The sequence below is a fragment of the Anabas testudineus genome, chromosome 8 (assembly GCF_900324465.2).
Source record: "Anabas testudineus chromosome 8, fAnaTes1.2, whole genome shotgun sequence".
NCBI classification, from domain to species: Eukaryota; Metazoa; Chordata; class Actinopteri; order Anabantiformes; family Anabantidae; genus Anabas; species Anabas testudineus.
Window position 1 is genome coordinate 6,295,814 of NC_046617.1, and position 23,829 is coordinate 6,319,642.

The window sequence follows — 23,829 nt, forward strand, 5'->3', positions numbered from 1 at the left end:
AATTGTAAGATTCTTACATTTTAATCTTCTGCTAGGATGAAAAAGACAAATGTATTGTGAGTTAACTTGACTCGTCTCAGATACTCTGGACCTGACTCAGTAGGACGTTACTATACATTTGCTGTTAAGGACTCGAGACATGACCTTTTCCATGCGGACTTGCACATAAACACAGGACTGGGGACTGAAAACTGATCTGACTTTATCTTGAATGGACACAACTTGATTTGACCTTAGGAGCTCAAGACTTGATTGGACATTATTTTCACTCTCTGTCATTATACTCGCTGCCATGAACACAATGCTACACTTGGTTGCATGTGACATAAGGCTTTACTTATAAGTATCTTATATTGTAATGTACAGATATTCATCATATCAAAATATGATCGATTTCATGCACAGGATACTCTACTTAACAGGATGAATAACATTTAAAGATTCCATTAAAAAAGGGGTTTGCAGACAATATTTTATTCTAAAATAAAATAATCAGAGGAGCATCTTCACAACCCTCATATCACAGGTGAACATCATATAAAACCTGTATCTAATTTGCAAGATACACTATATATTTGGATTGTCCTAAAGATGACCTCCTTACAGATACACTGGTTGTTTCGGATCTATTTGGATCTATTCGCTTCATGATTCAACAAACGTGACCAACAGGCGCTTATACAGTTTCTCCTCCACCTCCAGTCTTGGAGACTCTTTTGCTGCACTCTGCAGTGCAATGTGACCTGGATGAGAGCTGAAGGAGAGCTATCTAATGTGGGGTAGCGCAGATTGCATTGGATCCACAGGGCTGGGGACCGCAGAGCTGGGATACTTCAGGGACACAAAGTGCTTAAAGCAGAGCACTGACAGAGATGGCCTACTCTCTTCACTCTGTGAGCCCTCGGTCTGTTCAGCTCTGCCTTTGGTCGGACACCAAAAGGAAAATTTGAGAAATATAATTGGTTAATTTACTCTCTATTGATTACATTTCATCAGACTTGTGGACGACAACAGTTTGAATCATAAAGACACATGTTGCCCTTGATCTGCATGTCTTTCATATTTGCCTTGATTGGTTTTACCTATTTGGCAATTATCACTATTAGGAGCAAATAAATCGAGTTTTAACAGTTGAAGCCAGGTTTAAAACATGTTTGTGTTTTTTTTTTACTCTGGACTCCTGAACTAAATGAAATGAGATCTATTTCTTCCACCTGTGTTGGTCCTCATTAGCGAGCACACTAAGCCTGAGCTGTGACCTCAGGCTGCTCATAAAAAAACTGTTCCACAACTTTTTACACACACACATACACACACACACACACAAACTTTCTCCTTTATGTGGCTCTTATGTGTCACGAAACAAACGTTTCTCGTGATAGCATTTGCTTCAGATGACTTTTCCCGACTTTTCCCTGTGTCTCATTAGAAAAGTCTGAAAATGGTTTGGAGTAGTTTTGATGGTGTTTATGAAATTAGTCCAAATAAACCTGCCTCCTTTGACAACTTTAAGGCTTGGTCTTAATCGTTTTACTGCAGGATCAGGCAAACAAAAAAATATATAATAATAATAATAATTAATAAGCAGGACTATCTTTTCAAGCACTGTGCTGGGCTTACTGGTTTAAACCTGTGGCCAGGAAACATGTCATGAACACTGATTAATGATCTACACACTCAGCATCAGCTTGACGTGATGGATCTGTGAACAAATCCGATGGCTCTCCAAAATAATGCCTCTAACAAGAGCCCGCAGCGTGACAGCATGTCCCACACACTATGCTACAATGTCACACAAGTCAAGTGAAGCTCGGCCACGTCCGGAGACATCTTGTCGAGGAAACTGACCACAGATCAAGTCAGCGCCTCTGGGCTTGGCTGTTCCTTTGTCATGGGCTAATGTAAGCACGGATGCACACTTGCCTCCTCCGGCCGGAAGCTGGTTTCTACCCCTCGGATCACAAGTTCAATTAATTTCACAGTTGGCGGCACCCACAGTCATTTCACCGCGGCCTGTTGTCTGGAACTAGAGAGAAATGGGAAGAATATGATGCACCAAGAGCTGCAGCTGCTCAGCCCCTCCTCCTTCTCCTTGTCTCCATCCCCTCCACCCATGAAGGCTCCACTCGCCCGAAGCCACATCTCATCTGATAGGGCCACGGCTCTGCAGCATATTAAAGCTCACATCACAGCGATAAGGGAAGATGACACGACCGCATGCATCATTACTGCTCCATAAAGAGATCTCTTTTCCATCTCATTCAACAGAAATGTTTTGGGTTTATCAGAAAATGCAGCTGATGAAAAGTCTTTGGATTAATTATTAGAGCAGTTGGATGTACTGAAGCTTCAAGTGCAAATAAATAACAGCGCAGAGCAACACATACCTTTGACTTACTTGTTCTTCATGCTAGAGTCTAACAACAGTTTTCTATCGACTTTTTTATTTTTGCAAAACAAACTGTGTCTTCTGATACAGCAAAAGTGGTGAAGTCACTCTCTGACTAGCCTTTCTTTTGCTATAGTACAGCAAGATGAACCACAAAAGTGAACAAAATCTCTACCAAAGTAAAGGCCAAAGTGGACGGGAGAGGATCTGCTCCTGATCAAAAGCAAACAAATTTCATCGGAAAGAAATAAGTGGAAGTCAACATGGTGGAAAATGTTGGTGAAAAAAAAAAACATCTACTGAAGGAAACTGCAGTAAAAGGCCCTGAAAATCAACTTAAGAGGCGAAGCCAACAATAAACCCAGTGTGCAGCAAAAACCAATGAATTAGCCTTTTCCATTTCAATTCTATTGGAAAGCACCGTGTATGAAGCATAGACATCTTTCTGTAAATTCTTTGGGTTCTATCATAAAACAATCATAGCACGCAGTCATAAAACTGAATGTGAATCTAGTAAATATAAAGCATTTACTTTCCGAACCCTCTCTGTAATAGCACTCTTGCAGCAATATGCCTGTTGGTCATAGTTAGGTGACATGTATGTTGTTGTTGTTTCCAGGACACACAGACCACTCAGAAATATTACACCCATCTCTCCACTATATTTACCTAGACTACACTTAGACAGCTGAAGGACCAGAACTACTTATGACAGATACTAGTGTCTAAGCATTATTCTCTCTTTGTTTGGTTATTAAAAATACAGAGTTTCCAGACTCCTGGAATTACACAGTGGAGGTTTTACCTATATTAACCATGAGAGCAACCTTCCCTGCCTAAAATGAACCAACATAGTGTTAAAAATGTCTTGTGACCTTTTTCCTGCAAACTTTCAACTTGACATTGACTTTGTTTCAAGGGTGACCTGGTTCCACTTCTGCTTTGCGTACCCTTACTACCCATCCATCTTTCTCCATTGTCACTGTAGTGGGACCGTATGGCCTATGTTAGCATAGAGTCAAATTTATCTAACCTACATGTATTTAGACTGTGGGGGTGGAACTGGATCACCTGCAGGAAACCTAGAAGAAACTGGTTCAGTCCAGGACCTTTTTTTTTTTTGATGTGAAGTAAGAGAGCCGCTGTGGGCTGCGCACCGAGCTCAGCAGTCTGCAGTTTTAATAATACCTATTGCTGAGGGTGCTCTGCAAACCGCATTATATCCAATGATAAATGACAGCAAAACGGGTAAATATTATAATGAACCATCATGCATTCCTGCAGGTACCCAGCTGGAGTCGACTCTTAATGAGCGCCAAAGAGAAGTGGCCACACAGCTTGTTGAAACATCTTTGATAGATGATTCACATTATACGCGAAAAGGCCCCTGTTGGAGCCTTCAAACCTTAGAGTTAACTCTGCCTCCATATTAGTTGTCTTTTCTTTTTTCTCTTAATCTCTTTGTGCTGCTCTGTCACGCGGGGCGCTGCAGGCTGGTCGCTTCTCAATACACAAGGGACGGTGTTCAGCAGCAAACCTGCATTCCCTGATCTCACCAGCACAGTTTGAGGCTGTAGTCATGCAGAATCTTCACATCTTTGTTTTTTTTTCTAAATCGCTGGATTTATGAATGAAGCCTGGCGTGTGTAGGATGCATCACTGAAGCAGTATACAGGTTTGCCCAAAAGGGTCACAGGAAACCGGTGGGCGGCTCGGCTTCTCACAGTCACAGAACACATTCAGAGGCACTGACTAATGAAGCATTCAGAAGAGAAGACTCCGGCAGTGTCGTCAACCTGCAGATAACTTGCAGTTGTAATTTCTGATGCCGTTTTGCATACAATTACCAGCCATTTGTACCCGGAGTGAGAGCTTGCCGCTGCTCGCAATTTGACACTCGAGCAGCAGCAGCAGCAGAGCTGTATGGAGAGGAGTGGGAGAGAGTGGGAGGGTTGCTGTGGAACAAAAACCTCATCTCTTCCCAACTGGGTGCTGATTTGTTTGTACGTCAGGTTTTTTTTTTTTTCTTCTCTCTGATGAGCTCACTGTGATTTTACTGTCCTTTGTGTGATGGGTGTGGCTGTATTCTGATTGTAGATTTGGACACTCCAGATTAGATTGTCTCTTTTTGTGTATTTACACACTGTAACACAACGTAATCTTTTTCAGCGTCTGATAAAAACCTCTTAAATGTCAGCTTACTTCGTCACCGCCAGCAAGTCAAGACTTTTAATCAGTTCATCCACAAGCTCGGGTGGATGTTTGTATCATACATAAGGAAATTCACTCATAGTTGTCCTGACATATCACATTCATAATAATAAGACAGATGTGAGGTCACAGTTTGACCTTTGATCTCCAAATCTATCCACTTCAGGACACATGACCTCACTTGTATGAGGCGATATCCTTTCAGTCCTCCATTACAATACAGCAACCAGCTGACAGAGTGCAGGTATGCGGCTCAGTAATAGACACACCACTCTTTGTCAGTTTGTAAATCGGGGAGGGGGGTACAAACTAAAATAAGCTGTAAATTGCTTTTTAAACTTGATATTTCTTTTCTTGCGTAGAAATATGTTCTTAGATCTGATTTTAAACTTATATCTATCTGTAAAATTTCAGGATGTATGTGTGAGTATACAGAAATAGACTCCTATTTGTTTTCCAAATGAGGAACTTGTCCTTCACAACATGACCATTACCACCGAGTCTCTTCCCACCACACAGATTTTTTTTTTTTTTCGTCCTTGGCTGTCAGCTTTTTTTTACTTTAATTATTCTATCGTTCTGGCAGCTTTCTGCTGCGTTCAATCCATTCTCATTGTAAAGCGAGAATACTTCCTGCATGATAAAAACCGTGCTGCCTCGGGCTGGCCTTCCTACTGTATCACAGCTAATTCGTTGCATGCCAATACAAGCTGTCCTCTTTAAAGTATTGGTATTCGGTTGTGGCCACAGTGCTGACAGAAGCATTTCCATGTCCAGCTCTACGATGTCCTTGCCCTCCACTCATAATAGATATTGACAGGTGCAACGCAGATAACGCTAATCTGCATCCTAACAGGATTTCACATGTCATAGTGCTTTCTCATTGCTGCCACATTCAATTCACAACTTTGTTATGCTGCTAATAGCATTTCATGGTGGCACAGCCCTCGGCCTTCAGAGGGAAGGATATGAAAGCGGTGCTTGATTCGTCCACAGGTTTGCTGTGTGAACTGTGGCTGAGCAGGTGAACTAATGTTTATCGGACTCCTCATGCGGTCGGTTGGTCCATTAACATACAGTATCAGGTTTATTCACTGAACATGGGTGCCACTGTGGCTTCAATAGGGCATTTTAAGATTGTTGCACATAGTGTAAAGATACATTTATTAGTCACAAGCCCATATGTGCCTCTGGGGAAGTTTTGACATATCCAAGATACTCCAAGTTATTTTAACTTTGACTTAGATACAACAACTTTTAAACACTCTGTGATACTAACTGGAGGCATGGGGTTCACAGGAGTCTGTCAGACTGCTTTATGCTAAGTTACAGGATCCAGTTTTGTTCAATCTTGACCCACAAAGAGGACTAAATAACATACAATAATAGTTACAATAATAATATGTAAGAATATTTCAAAATATTCTGAAGCAGCTACCACAAATATATACAGACTGATTTGCTGCGTTGATATGAAAATGGAAGAAAGGACACTACAGTATACTTTTCCAATTTAAGATAAGGAATCTCTCGTGAAGGTAAGTGGTGCTTTAAGGTGAGATAGCACAGGTTCCATCTGGTCAGTCCTTCAGATGTAATTTCAGTGTACAAACACGCACTACATAATGCATGAGGAGCGGCTGGATCAGAAGAGGTGCTAAGAGGCTATCTGTGTGTGTGTGTGTGTGTGTGTGTGTGTCAGGATGAGATGTATGAATCACAGTATTCGCTCTCGGCCATGTGGTAGAAAGGCTTGTGGGATTCTCGGAGTGTGAGTTTCATCTAACCAACCTAATCAGGTTCATTAGCCTCCTATTTAATGGACAGGCGAGATAAGGAGAGGAATCAATTCATATTGTGCATTTGGCAGTCGCAGATCTGTGCACTGTGAGAGGACTGTCTCCCTGCTGTTCCGAATCATGCTTATTGAGAAAGAAGCGGAAATTACCACTTTTGCAAACTCTGTGCTGACTTAAAATGACCCGATAAAGACCAATCACAGCTGACTGAAAGCTGCCCAGCAACAGGGGGAAGGCTCTGGGTTTATAAGGCTTTATTATTATTATTATTTTTACAGATCAAATAGGTTCCACATGAGCAAAAACATCTACCTCTGACTAGTGTACATGAAGCGCAAATTGTATCAAACCTGAACGCCGCTTTGTGTTTAACCAGTGACTTCACAAGGTAAAAGATGGAGAGACAGGATAATATTAAGGAGGATTCAGGAGGATTACATCATAATTCATATGCATTCATATTCTGTTATTCTTATATTCTTGTAACCCTAACCCATATGGATGTGCATGATCAACCAAGAGCAACACAGATGCCTTTGGAAATTTAGTAACAGGGCATCACGCTGTTCATTACAGCGCATTACCACACTACAAACTGCAGCACGCATTAATGTGATGAACTGTTTACAGTTTGACTGCTATGAGAATTATTTATTACGTATATCACGAGTGTGCTACCACATCCTCTTTCAGGACTATGTCTGGAATACTGTCATTAATGTCAGGGAAAGGAAGACAAATGTGATCATACGGTCAGGACTGCGTGTGCGTGTATTTGTCATTTTACTGTTAGTGTTGCATCTTTCATCTGTTAATGCAGAATAACTAACAACTTCATAATAGCTATTTGTACATGGACTGCAACCGTACGTATACATTGCCCATGAGGAAAATATTCTTAAACATTATTGGTGTTTCGCCTCACACAAACATGACCTTGTGGCCAAATTCAACCCTGCACTCATTGTGATTGATTGTGGCCTTTTTCATTCATTCACTCTGTCAAATAAATGCAAATGAATGCATTTATTCACTAGATGCGGTCCTCACTTCTTTTACTGGAAACATTATTCATAGTGGAAAAGCTGTTCCTGACAAAATTCCTATGTGGGGGTAATGCTGCCAACTTAATAGGTTATTTTAAAATTATGAAAATGTGTTTCCATTAAGTTTATATGCAAATAGACCAAGTACTGTTTGGAATAAATATACATTCATTTTACTGTGGTAGCACTAAAAGCAAAAAAGTGGCTAATTTAACCTTGTTACCACCAGTGTCTGTTGACAACCTATTTTTCATGACCATAGCAAGACTAAAAGTAAATATACAATGCCTCTGAAAATGAGAACTACGATTAGATGCTCTCTATAGAACAGGAACTGTAACAATGTCTAATGTTATCTGTTAATGTAATTTAGCTTCTCCTCTCAAGCTGAGTGAACAGTATTTTAGTTCAAATGTGACTAAATCCAGCTTTCTCAATGACTTACAAACTCTTCTCTTAATATCAAACAACTTCAGAAATGTTCCACTCTGTCCTTTCTGTTTCTCCTACTTACTGCAAAGAAAGAGAACTGCGAGTTACATCTGCCAGTTCAGAGTAGTGCCTTGTAGTGAACGTAGCCACCTTTACAAGATTTGCATGAGTCCGGGTTCATATCTGAACCAGCATGAGATGCGACTGGGTTTCCACTGTCACGCAAATCACCAGGATGGAAAGTTCACAACTTGGTGACGGGAAGCTGCGGGGGTGAAGCTTTCAATGCTGTTTCGTTCTTTCTGATGCCTTGTCTGAATCTCGAACCTACTGAAGACTTTGATCATCACAAGACTTAAAGCTGCATTTTTGACTGTGTCCATGTTTCAGTACACATCCCATCTCTGCCATTTTCGTTGGTGAGGTTGTGGAAACTAACTTTGTCTCAGACATAATATAGAGTGTTAGTGGCTGTGGACCATTTTAGGGCTTGTTTACTTAAGTTTTAATAGGTTCTAACAGGTTGCAAGCAAGGTTAAGATCAGGTGAAAGACATGGCGCCAAACAAATATTTGGATATTGGAGCACAATGTAGACATTGGGGTTAAAGTGACAACCGTGAATTGCAGAGTCCCTTGATGGGCTGTAAATTCTGGTCTCCGACGTGAACGTTTAATTACCTATGTCCATCCACAGTGCCAAAAATCACGCCCTTAGACCCTATCACCTTTGTTGGCATAAAACACTTACACTTGCACCTCATCATTTAGGTGCAAAATCTCTCAGCATACACATGAATCCTGAGAATATTTGACTGACGGCTGTGACGCAGCTCTTGCTGTAAATTCACTAGCGGGTCTAGCTGTAGCATCTCTCTTCAATAAACAGTGAACCAAACAACTTGATGCACTAACACAGTTGAAAAACATAGACTCAGTAACATTAAATGTATTTGGTGAGAGAGTACAGCCAAGTTCAGACTGCTGTGCTTGATGTATCTGGTGTCATTCTGCAGATAGTATGTGTAGACATCAGTTTCATCTCTTCCCTCCATGAGCCTGTCTTCTTTCAAAACAGATAATATTCACTCACATTTGTATGAATTAGTTCATGTATGTTAACTTTTTACACTAGTGCTATGCATTTTTATGCATCATTTTTATGCTTCCTTTTATGAGCAAGTAACACCAACTCATTTATGTCTCAACTAGAACAACTCAACAACTATGAAAATACAGAAGTTAATACATTTTTCTTGTGGACTGCATTTTATCACAAATTGAAGCTGCAAAAAATAGTATCTAGTCCTCAAGCAAGTGAGAAACTTAAAAGTAGATTTCACTTTGCAGCAGATTCAACGCTGTTTGATCTCCTTGAATCGATATATAGAATTATAGTCAGGTTGGTAAGCGTGAGTTTGCAGGGTGCTGATGACGTTACCTTACACAATCTATTGATTGATGATGGTGAAGCTCAAGGTTTTCAGTTACCGTGGGCTTGAGTTCAGAGACACTAGCAGCAGCTTTAAAGGCAGTGAAATATAAAGTCTCGGTAATGGAGGCAAACGGGGCAAGTGATACCTACTTGGCACACTCTACCTTCCTCATTCGCACTCGCACTCAGCCACACAGCTGTACACATGCCCATGCAGAGACACATTGTAGGCCTGGAGGGATTACAGTGCAGAGGGGTGGGAGTGCTGCAGCAGTGCGTCCCAATAACACAAGGTCACCTTAAGTGGATTGGGATAAGGGGGGAAACCTGTTCCCTTAGGACAGAAACTGGGAACAACTCATGAAAAAGTAATTAAGCAGGATGCACATCAGTGGATGCCACAGGCGGAGAAGGCAAGGAGACAAATGAATAAGTCCCAGAGACGAGGGAAGTGTTTGTACACAAGCTATCTGGGAAATGTTTGCTAAATGCACACAGTGGGATTATTTAACCTCAGACGTGCTGGAGGTTGTGATGGTTTTGTAAAAATCTGCAGAAACAATTAAAACACCATTCTCCAGGCTTTTCAGATAATGGATTAATTGTTTAAGCAGTTTCGCAAGCAAAACATGTCGACTCTGCTGTCTCGCAGACCTTTAGTGGTGCTGTAACCATCTCGCCCATACATACTTTGTAGCTGATAGACATCACATAAATGTCTTAGTGCAAAGTCTTTTTAGTGGAAAATGTCCCAAATTTTTCATAGCTCTTAGCTATATAAGACTCAAAGCCCAGGGGATGTTGCTGAAAGCTCGGAGAGAAAATTTCCAGTAAGTGGATGATGTTGCAATAAACATAGGTGTTCTTTTCTGTATTACTGGCACAGTTGTTTTCCCACTGAGGACAGTTTTTCTTTCCATTTTACAGACTAAAATATTACGAAGGGAATAAAGTCACAACTCTACAAAAAATATCAGTAGTCGCTCCTCTAAAGGAAAACATACAGTAGGGGGAATAGATTGGTTGGATGCAGAGAGACCAGAGTTAAGACAATCCCAAATACTGTGCGTGACTTTGGAGTCATACGTACTCACTGGAGCAACAATTATACGGCCACTAAAACTAGACATCAACGAATAACAGCTGTTTTAACAAATTTATGAGGAAACAACGTATTTATCATAAGAAATGACCTTTAAAAAAAGTGCTCATTGATGATATGAACGTTTCAAGATTTTAGTTCACTAACTTCATAACACATTTGGTTTAGACTGGCAAATCCTTTGAACACAAATAAAGGATCATACATATTTCAGCCATTTACTTCAGACCAAGCTACACACAGGCATTGACACGTCAAATTACGTTTCTCATTCTGGCTGTCTGGTTTGGGAACCTCATTCCGTTTGAATATCTACCTTGTGACAGCTGTTTACCTTCCATCAAAACTCGCTGTTGTCCGGAGCTGTCAAATGACCTCGTCGCCAGACAACCCATCACGAGGGAATAGACGAACAGAAGGGGCCAGTGAGCACCGAATTCTCGCCCGGCACTCACTGACATCGGCCATAAATTCTTCTCTTGTAGCCTTGACAGTGGCCTCACACAGTCACTTTAGCACATGGGCCAAACCCTTGAGCAGGTACACGGAGGCACTTGTGCGCCTCTGTGGATCCACACAAGCCTTGGAGAGTCGCTTTATGCTGCAGATGCATGAATATTGATGAACTTTGTTGTTAGCCCTGACGTACGTTCAGATCTCTACTGTTTGCACTGATTCTTTCACTTCAACGCACCCATGCTAACAATGACATGTTACACACTGCTGAGTTTGAGCATGTTTTGTCTATAGGAAGGCAGCGATTATTTCCATGCTGGGTTCAGACAGGAAATCCAAAGTGCCTGAATCTGGTAGCTCCAGTTACTGCTCAATCCAATTCCTGGGCACAGGAAGGAGGACCGCTTTCAAAATGTGGAAGAAGAAAAGTTCTTATGTATAAATGTCAAGTCTGAAGTGTAGATATTATATTTCCCTCAAAATGAATTTTCATTTGTACAAGTATCTGAAAACTGAACTCACCGACAGTACGTGTCTTCACATAAAGTCAGTAAGGGGCTGGTGAATCAGACGACCTGTGCAGACAGTTCTGCTGTAGATATTGTACAGAAGTGATATTCAAGATGTTTGTACAGCAGTGCAGGAGCAAGGACAGGATGCAGACAGCAGTGACACGGTGCGCAACATCTGTCAGTCTGCTTCCTCCTCACAGGAGGTGAGGGGAGGGGGGGGGGGGGGGGGGGGTGATGCAGAGAGCCTGCCGACAGCCAGCTGTTAAACTAAGACGTGTACGACAGAGGCTGACAGGACCTCCGCTTTGAAGTGACAGTTACCGCCATCAGGCTTCTGAATCGTGTTGCCTATCAGGTGCGGCGAGGGGGGGGGGGGGGGGACAGGTACAGTCAGCAGAGGGTCGCTGCCTCAGACGACATTTAAAATATTAGTCTTTCTTCAAAGTGAGTCATCCGCAGTTCACCCAGGTCATGAAAGCCGACAATAGGCCTTCGAAAACCTGTTTAGTATTTAACAGCCAGGTGCTGTGTCAAAAGTGCAAGAGGAAGAAAAATCACATCAATGGCATTTTTGTTGATGTGTTATCTTTGCTGGTAATTGGAATGATTTTCCTTTTAATTGCTGCAAGTAGTTTGTTAGATCCAAGAAAAGATTGTGTTTAATCAGTTGGCGTGCTCAGTACAGGGAAAACAGATGTTTTAACTATGTTTTCTTCAGTCATTTGAGTCACTATAACCAGCAACTCCATGACCTGGTGACCAGGTGTCTCTGCGACTTAACTTAGGGATATTTAGATTAAGAGATATGAAACATAAAAACACCTCAAACGAGTAACTATGTCAGGACAATGGCTTATATGGAGATGTCTGTTTGTGTCTTCTCAAGTTTACAGATATTGAAATGTGTGTGTACAGAACAACATGAAGCAAGTCAAATAAAACCTGAACATTCTTCTACCTTTCCAGTATCACCCCACGTATTTTGTGATAGCAAACTGATTTCCACTGCAAAACGTCAAACTGAACAAAACCAACAAGGCCACACCTGTTCATTCTAATGCATCATGTAATAGTTTACATTCACCATTTAATAAACATCTCATTATAAGGTTGTATCTGAGGGTACAAAAATGGGAATCTGGGTTTCGATTCAATATGTCGATCTGAAACATCTACAGCAGAATCTTGCGGTAAACATTACAACACCATCAGCTTGGCTCACCAGAAAATGAATCATCAAGGAAAAAAAAAGCCGTCACCACATTACTAATTCTGTGACTGATGATAACTGCAGAGCAAAGCCGCCATAAATGAATAAACAAGCAAGATTCAGATAGACACTCTGAATCAGAACAAATGCTTCCCGTTGAGTATCTGAATCACACTGTCATTTACCTTGCAGACACCTTAAACTATTAATGAGCTGGTCAGACTGACCCTGTTAATATTAACCACACCCGTCCAGAGACGTCAGCTGAATAAACCTTGATTGCAGACCATCACATTCATTCAACAACCACCAGGCCAAAATATTATTTTGGCTCACAAAACCGCCTACTGTACGAAATAAATTAAATATTACAACTCTGGCACTCTGGCACCCACTGACTGTGCTGTGATTATAAGCCAAGGGCACCACCGGTCCTTGTGTGTGAAGTGTGAGCTACTTTTCCTTATCAGGTTTGAGCAGAAAGCAGGTTGTGTGGCTTTTTTTTTTCTCCGGCCGGGATCAGGAACAATTGGAGAACGTACCGTAGGAGATGGGGAGGTCCAGATCGCCCTGCCAGGACATCTGCCCCGATTCATCTATGGAATGCTGCGCTGTAAAAACATAACAACGGGCCTCTTGTTTACAGCTCATTTTCACTCCAACACCGCTTCGGATTTATCAGAACTCCAAAAGGAAGACAATAGCGGGGTGATCTACTACTGTGCCATGCTGCATTCACACAGGCTGCCTACCAAGTGTGGAAGTGTTACTTTGTCATTGGAAGCGTGGATTTAATCATAGATAACAAATGTGTTTCTTCTTTTCCAAAGTGTGTATGTGGACAGTGCAAGATGTCACTTCAAGCCATTATGTATTGTAATGTCCAATATCCACTGAGCTGGAGCAAAACTCACAGACGCGTTCACTTCTTTTCAAACCCGTACAGTCCTGGTGTCAGCACGGCACAGTGGCTTTGCGGTTATTATTTGTCCAAACTAGATTTTTATGCTACTGTTAAGTGAAGAATGTACATTGAAGTAAGACTTTACCTTTCAAGTGGCCGCGACCAAGTGTCACAAACCCAGAGGAGATGAAGTTGTGCATGTCTTGGCCTCCGCTGCGCATGTTTTCTTTACCGTAGTGTCCTGGTGAGACAAAGTGTGCAAAATACTGTGAGATTTTCAATAAATACAGCAGAAAGCTTTTGTTTCCATGAGATAGTAGCTTCTAGCATCCTAGCTTCTTTTGTCATGTACCTCTATTCAGCATTTTGTCACTTGTCTCATAAATTGTGTGATTATGTTGTGAAAACAGCACGTTGTAGATATTTTGATGCAGATGTTTTGCAGAAATAAGCTTGCATTTCATTCATTTGGGCATTTAATTCATATGTTAAGCATCAACATATTTGGGACTCACTTAAGTTAAGTGTTAACATATCATCATTATGTTAACAGAAAACATAATCGGGTTGCAATTGCATTCTCCACAGAAAGGATCTGTGACTGCACTTTGTTATTGTTGCTAAATGTTTGATTGTAATTTTGCAAAACCCTTGTGCAAACTACTGATTGGTTACCTCTCCATACATTAGCACATACTGTAGCTGCAGTAAATCTCAGGTATAAACCATTTTCAATTTCCCTGACGTTAAAAGACCGCTCCACAGTGCAATTTGTATCAGGTTGCCGTTAAGTCTGTTCCGAACCACTGCTGTGATTGAGAGTGCAGCTTGCATGAATGCAAAGGAGCGAGACAAGATACCTGCAACCTTACAATGTTGAACTGTCCAGTCAATCACAGATGAGTATTAAAAGGAAATAAAACAACACAGTGTCAAAAAAAAAGACTGAATAAAAATCCCAAATCTTTAGAGTTGGTTTATCAAGTCGTCTTCTTATTTTCTCTCTTGCTCACTTTCTAACTAGTGAATAGTTAAATGCTTCTTTCTCCAAGGAACCATTTCAAAGTCAATAACATCACTCAGACCTTTGGGCCTCAGGAAGCTGAGATCGAACAGCATTTCAAATTGTCATAATGAGAAGTAACACCTGGGACCATTAGGCCTGGTCTGCATTACACCGCTGAAGTTTGACACTGAAGTTTTAGCTCCACAGCTCATTTGTTTGTCTTTATCAAACTTAGAGGATGACTACAAACTGATTACTGACACAGTCAGTAATTAACCATTGCTGTTAATTTGGGACCTTTAAATACATTTCTAAATATCAATAAAGGAATCTCCCTGTATTGATTTTTTAGAAGCTTAGTGTACAAACAGTATGTACACAGTTTATGGACTATACTGCATCTGTATGACAGCAACTTAGAACTGAAATCAAGTCGCTGGAGATGCTGACTGTAATACGAACTGCTCCCATGTGGCAGTACAGACAGTCCCTTATTATTTTAAGGTGTTCCTTAACAATTGTGAAACTGAATATTGAGCGTTCCTTTTAGACAACTATCACATGTATCATTTGGATGAAGGAATGAAGAGTTTGATTTAGAATATAAAACACTTTAATAGGTCATCGAATCAGTAACTCAAGACTGCAAATACCTTTCCTGTAGGCACAAGTTACTGTCAAAAGCCTCATCTCACATGACTGCTTCTGTTAACATTCGTCTCATTGGTCAGTAAAATGGCATCTAACGTTTGGAAATAGCAGGTTTTCTGATAACTTTGCTATTTCCAGACCTTTTCATCACATTTCACAGTCTCTGAAATAAAACAGATGAAATGGTTGGATAATATTATTATAAGACCTCTGTCTTGATCTGGATTTTTTTCTGGTTGGGGCTCCTTAGTCTCAAAAATCAAATCACAAGATCAATATGAGTCTACAGATCAACAGTTCATCCTTCGTTTCTAGGTGTCTATCTGGATGTGATAGCACCTTTTATTTGAACGAACCCATTTTTCACATGAGCAAAAGTATTGGAACGTGTGACTGACAAGGTGTGTTTTGTTATCTAGTACACTGATTATTCAAACAATAAATAGCACTGAATGTCTACCGTCAGTTTCAGGTTTGGATTTTGCTTCTTCAGACTGCATTTATAGCTAAGAGGTGTGACCAACATGAAAACCAGAGAGCAGTCTATGGGTGAAAAACAAGCGATTGTGAAGCTGAGCGAAGATAGAAAATCGATCAGAGCTATTGTTGCACAGACACTGGCCATAGTACAACTATTTGTCTGAATAAGAAAGAAACCACTGGTGAACGTCTAAGTAACAGACGTCGAACAGGTAGACTAAGGAAGACAACAGAAACTGACGACAGAAACATTGTGAGAGCTGTAATGAAAGGACCTAAAACAACTGTTGGTGACATCAGCTACAACCTCCAGAGAACTGGAGTGAAGGTTTCACAACCTACTGTTCACAGAAGACTTCATGAACAGTAGTTCATGAACAGTAGTTCATGAACAGTAGTTCATGAACAGTAGTTCATGAACAGTAGTTCATGAAGTACAGAGGCTACACCAGAAGATGCCAAACCACCAAAATTAGCAAGAAGAACAGGAAGGCCAGTCTGGAATTTACCAAAAAGTACAGAAATGAAGTTTGGAGAAAGAAAGAATCTGTTCCAATACTTTTGCTCACATGAAAAATGGGTCGGTTTAAACAACATGTTCTATCTTCTAAGTCTATCTTCTATCAGATCCAGACGTCAACACCTGGAAATAAAAGCTGAATTGTTGATCTTTTTGTCTCATCATTCATCTTTTTCATGTCAAACCCAAATGTTTTCAGGAACTGGCCTCACTTTTCCAAAACTTCTGAAGGGGAGTGTATGTGAACAAATAAAATGCAACGTGTTCATTAGTGAGCTTTAGAGGCTTTTAGGGAGTTAACTGACTCCTGTCTTCTTCATTTCAACCATACAGACATGACAGTGGTATCAATCATCTCATCACGTTCTGGGCGAGGTAGCAAACAAAAAGACTATTTTCAACAATGTCTGGTACTTTAATGCTGCTGCATCCAGTCATCAATCACATGACGACGGTGTCCTTCCAGTTTTGTGGTTTGTGTGCCTTCACTTTTATGTTCTATTTTTTGTTTTTTCATTACTGTTCTGCACCAAACCACATCCAACATCTCTGGGATAAAATGCAATGCAGAACCAAAGCCAGGCGTTATCATGCAATCACCCACCCATCACATATTATTGACCATATAATTATGGTAAATGCTCATTATCAAGTAAAATGATGAGTGTAAATGGTCGTAACAGCCTTCTGGAGAATAAATACAGTCACAGTCTATAAATGTCACTCTGCAGGCAGACTGGGCAATCCAGGCTCATTATCATCAGCAATATGATGCCGTATTTGAAAACGATATCCCAAAAGTCGCTCTCTTGTCATATTCAACTTTATGAAAGGCTTTGAAACTCAAAATGAACCCAGTTGCTGTAAGTGTCCTACAGAGATGATTTCATTCTCTGTCTGTCCGAGACAGGAAGACATTTATCCCCTATTTTCACAGCATCATATAAACTTTAGAGCAGAGAATGAGAGAACAGAACAGAACAGAGCACAAAATTGTAGTTGTAATGGTCTCTCCAAGACATTTCAGGAGAAGTACTGTCCACGCGGTGAGGCACACTTCATCAGCATCACATCTGGCCATGATATCTTTTGTGGAACAGCGAGAGGAATGAGTTCACATCACGTGTCGCTGATGTTTTGATTTCAGATCTATAAACATGTCATCGGCCTCTTTTTTTTTTTTATCAGTTTATCTCTTGCTCTAGTATTTTCCATTTTGGTAGAAACACCATAAAATTGCCCTGTTTCACTTAATTCTATTTCTTTGAAGGACAGTTTCATCACTCTGAACTGAAGTGATTGAAAAGAAGAAATGAACTACACACAGTTAAGGACACTATCTGACAGCGTCGCTATGTTCTATTATTACTCTTTTATGCTCTGTGTTGCACAAAAAATCTTTTCAAATCTATATTTACTTTCTTCTGCAATTAACTTTGATCTGTTGCTGTAACCCAGGGGATGCTGCCATTTGCCCTCACAAGAGCCATCTTATAAACCTGAAAGTGGAATGAATGGATGAGCTTCATCGTCTTAACCACTAATCCTCGACCTCAATGAAAAATATCATGAGGTTAAAGAAAAGGTGGACAGCACAATTTGTTGTTGCCAAATATGTGGACAACACATTAAAAAAAGAATAAACCAGCAATCTCAATTGGAAAACATTTTTTGAAGAGTAACCTTATATATTAAGAGGCCTTGAGTTTCGAACCTTCATTTCAGCACTGACGCTTTTTAAATTCAGCTCTCTGTTGTTGTAAATGTGTGACAAAGCCTGAGTCATGTCCTGGAGTGGCACCTGCAGTGCCTCCATCCCTGCTTGGATACCCTCCAGTCTTCTTTCTGATGCCTTATCCATCCGAAAGCACTTACCCATGCAATGTGATGTCCAGCTACAGCTCGTGCAGCAAACGTGACACAATGTGGACAATAAAGGCATATTTTCTGTGGGTGTTGCAAGACAACAGCACTGCATGGCTTTGTGGCATTTGCATTTTAAAACAGGGGCGCTGTAGCCCTACCATGTGTGATGGTTCTAGTTTAAAAGAGTTTAAGTGCAGCGCAGAGTCAAACCTTTACTAGCTCTGACTGTTACATTTAAGAAATTGTCAATTTGTACTACAGCTGATACAGCACCACCAGTGTTGAAGTCTCAAAATGATATTTTAAACATGTCGGATGAAGAGATCCACCCAGATTAGTGACCAACTGCGGTGTAATTTGACTTTCTTTAAAGGAACAAGATGTAATGCAAACGCATAGCACCCTTCTATTGACTAGGTGGCTCCATTGTAACCACATGCACCAGTGAAAAGAGCCATTGTGCTGCAAACATTGTGAAAAGCAGCTCATATCCTGCCGTTCAGAACAGTCTGTATCAGCTTGCCTCTGACACATCCCTTCCATGTTGGGTTGTGGTGCTGGTGGAGCGCAGGGTGGAGGCAGGGTGACACGAGAGTGAAACATAACACTTTTGAATCTGGGACATCATACTAGGGCACTTAGCAAACGAGCCTGATCCCTGGAGCATGAATCTGGAGACCGACCGGATAAAAGTAGGGGGATCTGCGTCGCACGACAGAATCATCTCTGGACAAAAAGCTTGCGTCTCCCGCAGAAGATGATTATTTGCAAACTTAATTTTGAGCCAATGGTCTTTAGGCTTATGAGGCCTTATCGTGAGGGATAGGAGAACGCAGCTAGCGCTTTTCATTTAATTCGCTGTGTGTTTCCTTGTATGTTCCCTCTTAAGGAAGATTGAAGGGAGAGCTGAAGATTCACAACATGTCATTTCGGAGTTGATGCCAGTCGGAGGCTGTTGGCAGATCTATGAATGCAAAGGGGTCTCTCTTTCCTACATTTTTACACCATCATAATAACATAAAGGGGTGTTCATTTTAACGGCTACACTGGGAAAGCTACACATCGGACAAGCTATTTGGCCTTCAAGCAGTCTGAGCTATTGATCTGTAAAAAAGCAGAGCAGTGTTGCTTACCATGGTTGGAGGCTATGGTGTGTACAGGTGTATAATGATTCTTCGACGTTCTGACTGGCGTCTCCTCTTTGGGTGAGCCATCAATCGCTGCAATGTTTTCATGTTCGTACTGAGATATTGGAACTGGCCCTTGTTGCCTCAGAATGTCTGCCAGGGCTCTGAAAGGAAATCACACAAATAGAAAAAATATAGATATATATATATATATATTTAATCTGAAATGTTTCCCTTTTCCAATTACAACATTCTCCTCGCCATTCCCCTAAAGGTCTTCCTAATTTATTTAGCTACAGCTCCAATTTGAATCACAGAGGTTTGAAACAAGGCAGAGAGGAAATCCTAATTACAACCACTGACACAAGGGAGTTACATTTTCAATAGTGTGGTCCACAAGGTACAGACATCCTATTATTTGTGTCAGACTCAAGCTCAAGGCCCATTTATTAAGAGTTAACTCAGTGTCTCTTCTTTGAAGCCACAAAATAAGAACAATATTTCACCAATGCCATTTACAACTTTTTGAAGCACGGTGTGTGTCGGTCTGTGAGATGGAGTGCCAGTGCTGCATGTTCTTAAAGGAAACGAAAGGGCAACGTAACTGTGTCAATGGCAACCTAAAGCAAGCACGTAGTCCACTTTCCCATAACTCTGTGACTTTGGGAGATATACAGTGTATTTATAGCATTTCCCTTCCAGGATGAGCACACTTTAGCCGTTTCTTTTTCGCAGACATAGGCGACCTGATTTTGCATTGTCCTAGTTGGCTTCTATGTCGTATGCATATCTATGGCTTGCAAGAAGAAGTGCACATTTTAACATGGCTTGTAATATGACGAGCTTATAAATCACAACGGAAAGAAAACATATTAGTATTTTTGATTAATGTCAAGTTACCTGAAAAATGAAGCAGGGTTTGTCATAAATTTGTCAGAGAATTTTGTAGAGAAGCTAAAACCTTTAGAGTCAGCAATAAGGTTTTAAATTCAATGCAGAGCCTTACAGGACTGGATGTTATCTCACTTTGGAGGAGCAAGTTGAAAACAACAATGGGCCAAGCATCGACCTTTGGGGAATGCCACAAAACTAAATTATAGGCTATAACACAAGCTATTACAACAGTGATTGTTCTGTGAGAGATTTAAATCAAATAGAATGATAACACTATTGCCCTGAGTGACATCTTACTTTAGTATCATGAAATAATATCCATGGTTTATTTTCAGTAACTTTTAATTTAAAGGCAAAACTGCCATCACTTCTTTGGTGAACTATACATTGGCAACAATGATTGTAAAGTCAGTTGCTCAGTCTCGGAAAACAAAGGATTATTCTCACTACCTAGCCAGCATAAAATGCACCTTGGTTTGCTCTGCAGAAGGTGATCAATAGAGCCTGTTTAAATCACTGACTTTAGCTCTCACTTGGCATTTCTTGTGCTTCGGTGAAGGTCACAGACCAAACAGCAAAGGTCTGCCAACAGCTCAGTATTCTGCTCACAGTTCTCCCTTGGTCACAAAGGTAGGAGTCTAATTCACTTTAGAGAAGTGCTGGAAATTAACAGAGAAGACCCCACTTTTTAGGAGTAGGCCGTAGCCAAATATAAAGCTAATCCTTTGTTCCACTAATTCTTTTTGGTCACGGCTGTCAGCATGAATGTCTGCTGCCAGCCTCTGAGGTCTACTCCAGCAGACTTCATTATGACAGCTCCATGTGCCAAATGGTTAATGAAAATAAACAAATCATAAAAAGGAGAAAAAACATTATTGAGTATTCACCAAGCAGTGCCTCCTTTTAATTTTTCTCTCCCTAAAGTATCATGACAATGACATTAAGCAGACCAATGTGTAGTTATGCCCCATGGTTAGTATAGAAGAGCAGTAACACACCTAAACATCCCTTCATTTTTCAGAGCCAAAGAGCTTCGTCGTGAGATTTGTTGTTTTTGTGTCTTTTGTTCCCAGTTAAACCCTGAATTACAAAGCCTCACGAGTCCATATGCATATTAAATGCTGCCAGTGACAACCTTTGACAAGACAAAGCGATCGCTGAAACTTTAATCTCCAAATGATCTACTGAGAGAGCTCCTTTGTGCAGTTGTCGTAGAATTTGGGCAGGTTTTTATCGAGACCTTGTCACTGGATTTCACTCAGCAAGAGAGCTGAGTAATCTCCCTTGACATTTTCAAAACAGCAGGGACCAAAGTTTCATGACGGAGGCATAACAAAGCTCAATTATCTTCATATCATTAAATCAACGTCAGGGCTCTGGCTCAGAAGCAAGAAGTCCTCCTCTGCTCTGTCCAAAATGGACTCTGGGTAATAACAGGTGACTCAAGTGACTCTTGGTTAAGAACAATGACTAAGTGACTATGATTTTTATCTTTACCAGTGGGTGGAAAACATTCAATTTATTCAGACCAAACCCCAATTAAACACCTTTTTCTCCTTCTCTTCATGTTCAGCACCAGTTTCACTGGTGGTGGAGAATATTCCAGCATAAGTAACAGAAAAGACTGCATGGACCTATTTTAACCTAAAAAACATAGTATACAAGTTGCCAGTCACTCACACAGTCACATATTTTGTTTCGGGTTTCCTCTTCACCTGCCCTGCACATATTGTTGAAGGTATCTTGTTTAAAAATATTAAAACATATAATTATCACATGTAAAGTTGAATGTCAAGATTCAGACCAGTCAACTGAGGGCAGCAAACCCAACACTGAAAGCATCCCCTCCTATCTCACCATATTGAGATATCTGTTTACACATCCAACAGTTATAGAGCAAGATTACTGTGGATTAGGAACTCTGTTTCCAGTCTGTGTTCGTCAATGTAAGTCTTATATTTTCTCTTAGATCTGTTTTTGACGTCTTCAAATGACAAATGCTCCAAATGGTTCAATATGTTCACCAGCTAGTCTCTAACTATGTCTGTCTGCTAATAGTGGGCACGTGCTGATGCACTAGTGTATAACAGACAAGGGCCAAGTCATTCTGATGGTTTGTGGGACATCGGTTCCCCTAGGTGTGTTTCTAACATCACCATAAAGCAATTCGTTCAGCTGGTGAGTGAAATGGCCACAGAATGTGTTTTTATGTTGCCTTAACGTTCATCGAGCAATCCGGTGACCACTACTGGTGCCTTGAGGATTTGAAAATATTGTCATTGCAGGGGGAGACCTCCCATCTGGATGAATGTGATCACTCATAATGGTTTTCAGCGGCATTTACTTTACCCTCCTGGGCTTGAACAGACATAAAACACCATGCGCTCCCACTCCAAAAACCTGACACATAATGGGACGTGTACCATGGCAAAATATACAGTCTTTACATTTTGTGACACAGGGAGCTCCAGGGAGGCAAGTATTGGCATGTGTTAAGGGTCGTGAGCTGGATTGAATCCATGATATTGAGGCTTTAACTCAAGCTATAAATCAGATGAGTCACCAGAACACCGGCTGAGTGTAAATAGATTTTCATTTGAAGGCTGTCAGAGCGAATGGACGCCCCAGTACAGTCAGTCAAACTGTGGATATGTAGATGTGTAGTTATGAGAAGGTCTTTCCTCCCCGCTTTATTGCCCGCTGAAGATGGGAGAACAACAGATGCCTTCAGCACATTTTTGTGGTAAGGTGATAAGGGAACATGTATTCTGCAGGATCACTGAGTGGCTATATCTAAACTCGTGGTTTGTTAATTACAGAGTGACACTGACATAAGTGTAAAGTCAAAGTGCAAATGATAAAAAACAATCTGCTTCTTTACACTGAATAAATTGGGATAACATACAAAATCTTACCTGTGCACATTCATTTCCTGAGGGGGCTTAGTGGCTTTATCATAGGCAACTTTCACGGAAATCCCAATGGCAATGATGAGCGCTATGACCCCGCAGGTGATGTACACCGTGGTGTTGGTCTGGTCCAGCTCCGGGTCATACGTATCACCTGTTGGCGCCGGCGAAGGGGGCTGGGTTTTGATCCAGTCCGGAGTGTTGTAGTTGGTGCAGCTCCTCTGCTCCAGTCGCTTCCCCCGGTCCGCGCAGCAGAAGCGCAGGAAGCAGCTGCCGCAGCAGAAGCGGTGGTCGGTGTTGTTGCAGGCGAACTCTTTGTCGTACTGGCCGCTCACGTCGTAATAGCCCAGGCAGGTGTCGTGCTGGACGCCGCCGACCGAGGGAGCCTGGACCTGGGTGATCTTCCCCGGGACCGCCACGACCACCGCGACCGCAGTGGTGCTGCCGTTGACCTCCTTCACCTTTGGGTTCCTCCTTGGCGGGATTTTGTTCTTTTTGTGGGTGGTGGCGGCGCACAGCACATTCAGCGGATCTAAGTAAATCAAAAGAAGGAGAAGAAGCTTTATCCCCATCATTCGAGGACGCGCTGGTGTTTGTTCTTTGGCCTCCACTTTCTTCTGTCTGATCTTTCTCTCGCTCTTCCACTTCTCACCGAGAGGAGCTTGTTGAGGCTTTCTTCATCGCAGTTACTCCCTTACGTGTCAAGCTTTCACTGACGGACTTTGACAGGCAGCTTGTGCGCTTCTCAGACGCACAATGCATCTTCAGACTTTGTTGTCATCCAGCACAGAGCCCGTTCTCTTCGCTTGGCTAAACCTCTCCTTTGATTTTGGCTGCAGAGGCGCAATAAAGACCCGACGTCCGAGGGGAAACCTGCCGTT

General features: G+C 41.3%; 1 protein-coding gene across 4 annotated transcripts in view; it reads right to left on the reverse strand.

Annotated features, from left to right (window-relative positions):
* The window catches only part of LOC113158293 (protein shisa-6), a 53,189-nt gene extending 29,666 nt beyond the window's left edge, over positions 1–23,523 (reverse strand). Inside the window, exons 1-4 of one of the 4 annotated variants that reach the window (XM_026354096.1) lie at positions 22,955–23,523; positions 19,152–19,309; positions 13,641–13,736; positions 13,134–13,202 (exon numbers count right to left, since the gene is read on the reverse strand). In XM_026354096.1, coding sequence (XP_026209881.1) covers positions 13,134–13,202; positions 13,641–13,736; positions 19,152–19,309; positions 22,955–23,523 — 892 coding nt within the window. The remainder of the gene's footprint in view (positions 1–13,133; positions 13,203–13,640; positions 13,737–19,151; positions 19,310–22,954) is intronic. The other 3 variants (XM_026354087.1, XM_026354106.1, XM_026354115.1) reach the window with 3 other exon arrangements.
* Between the last annotated feature and the right edge of the window lie 306 nt (positions 23,524–23,829).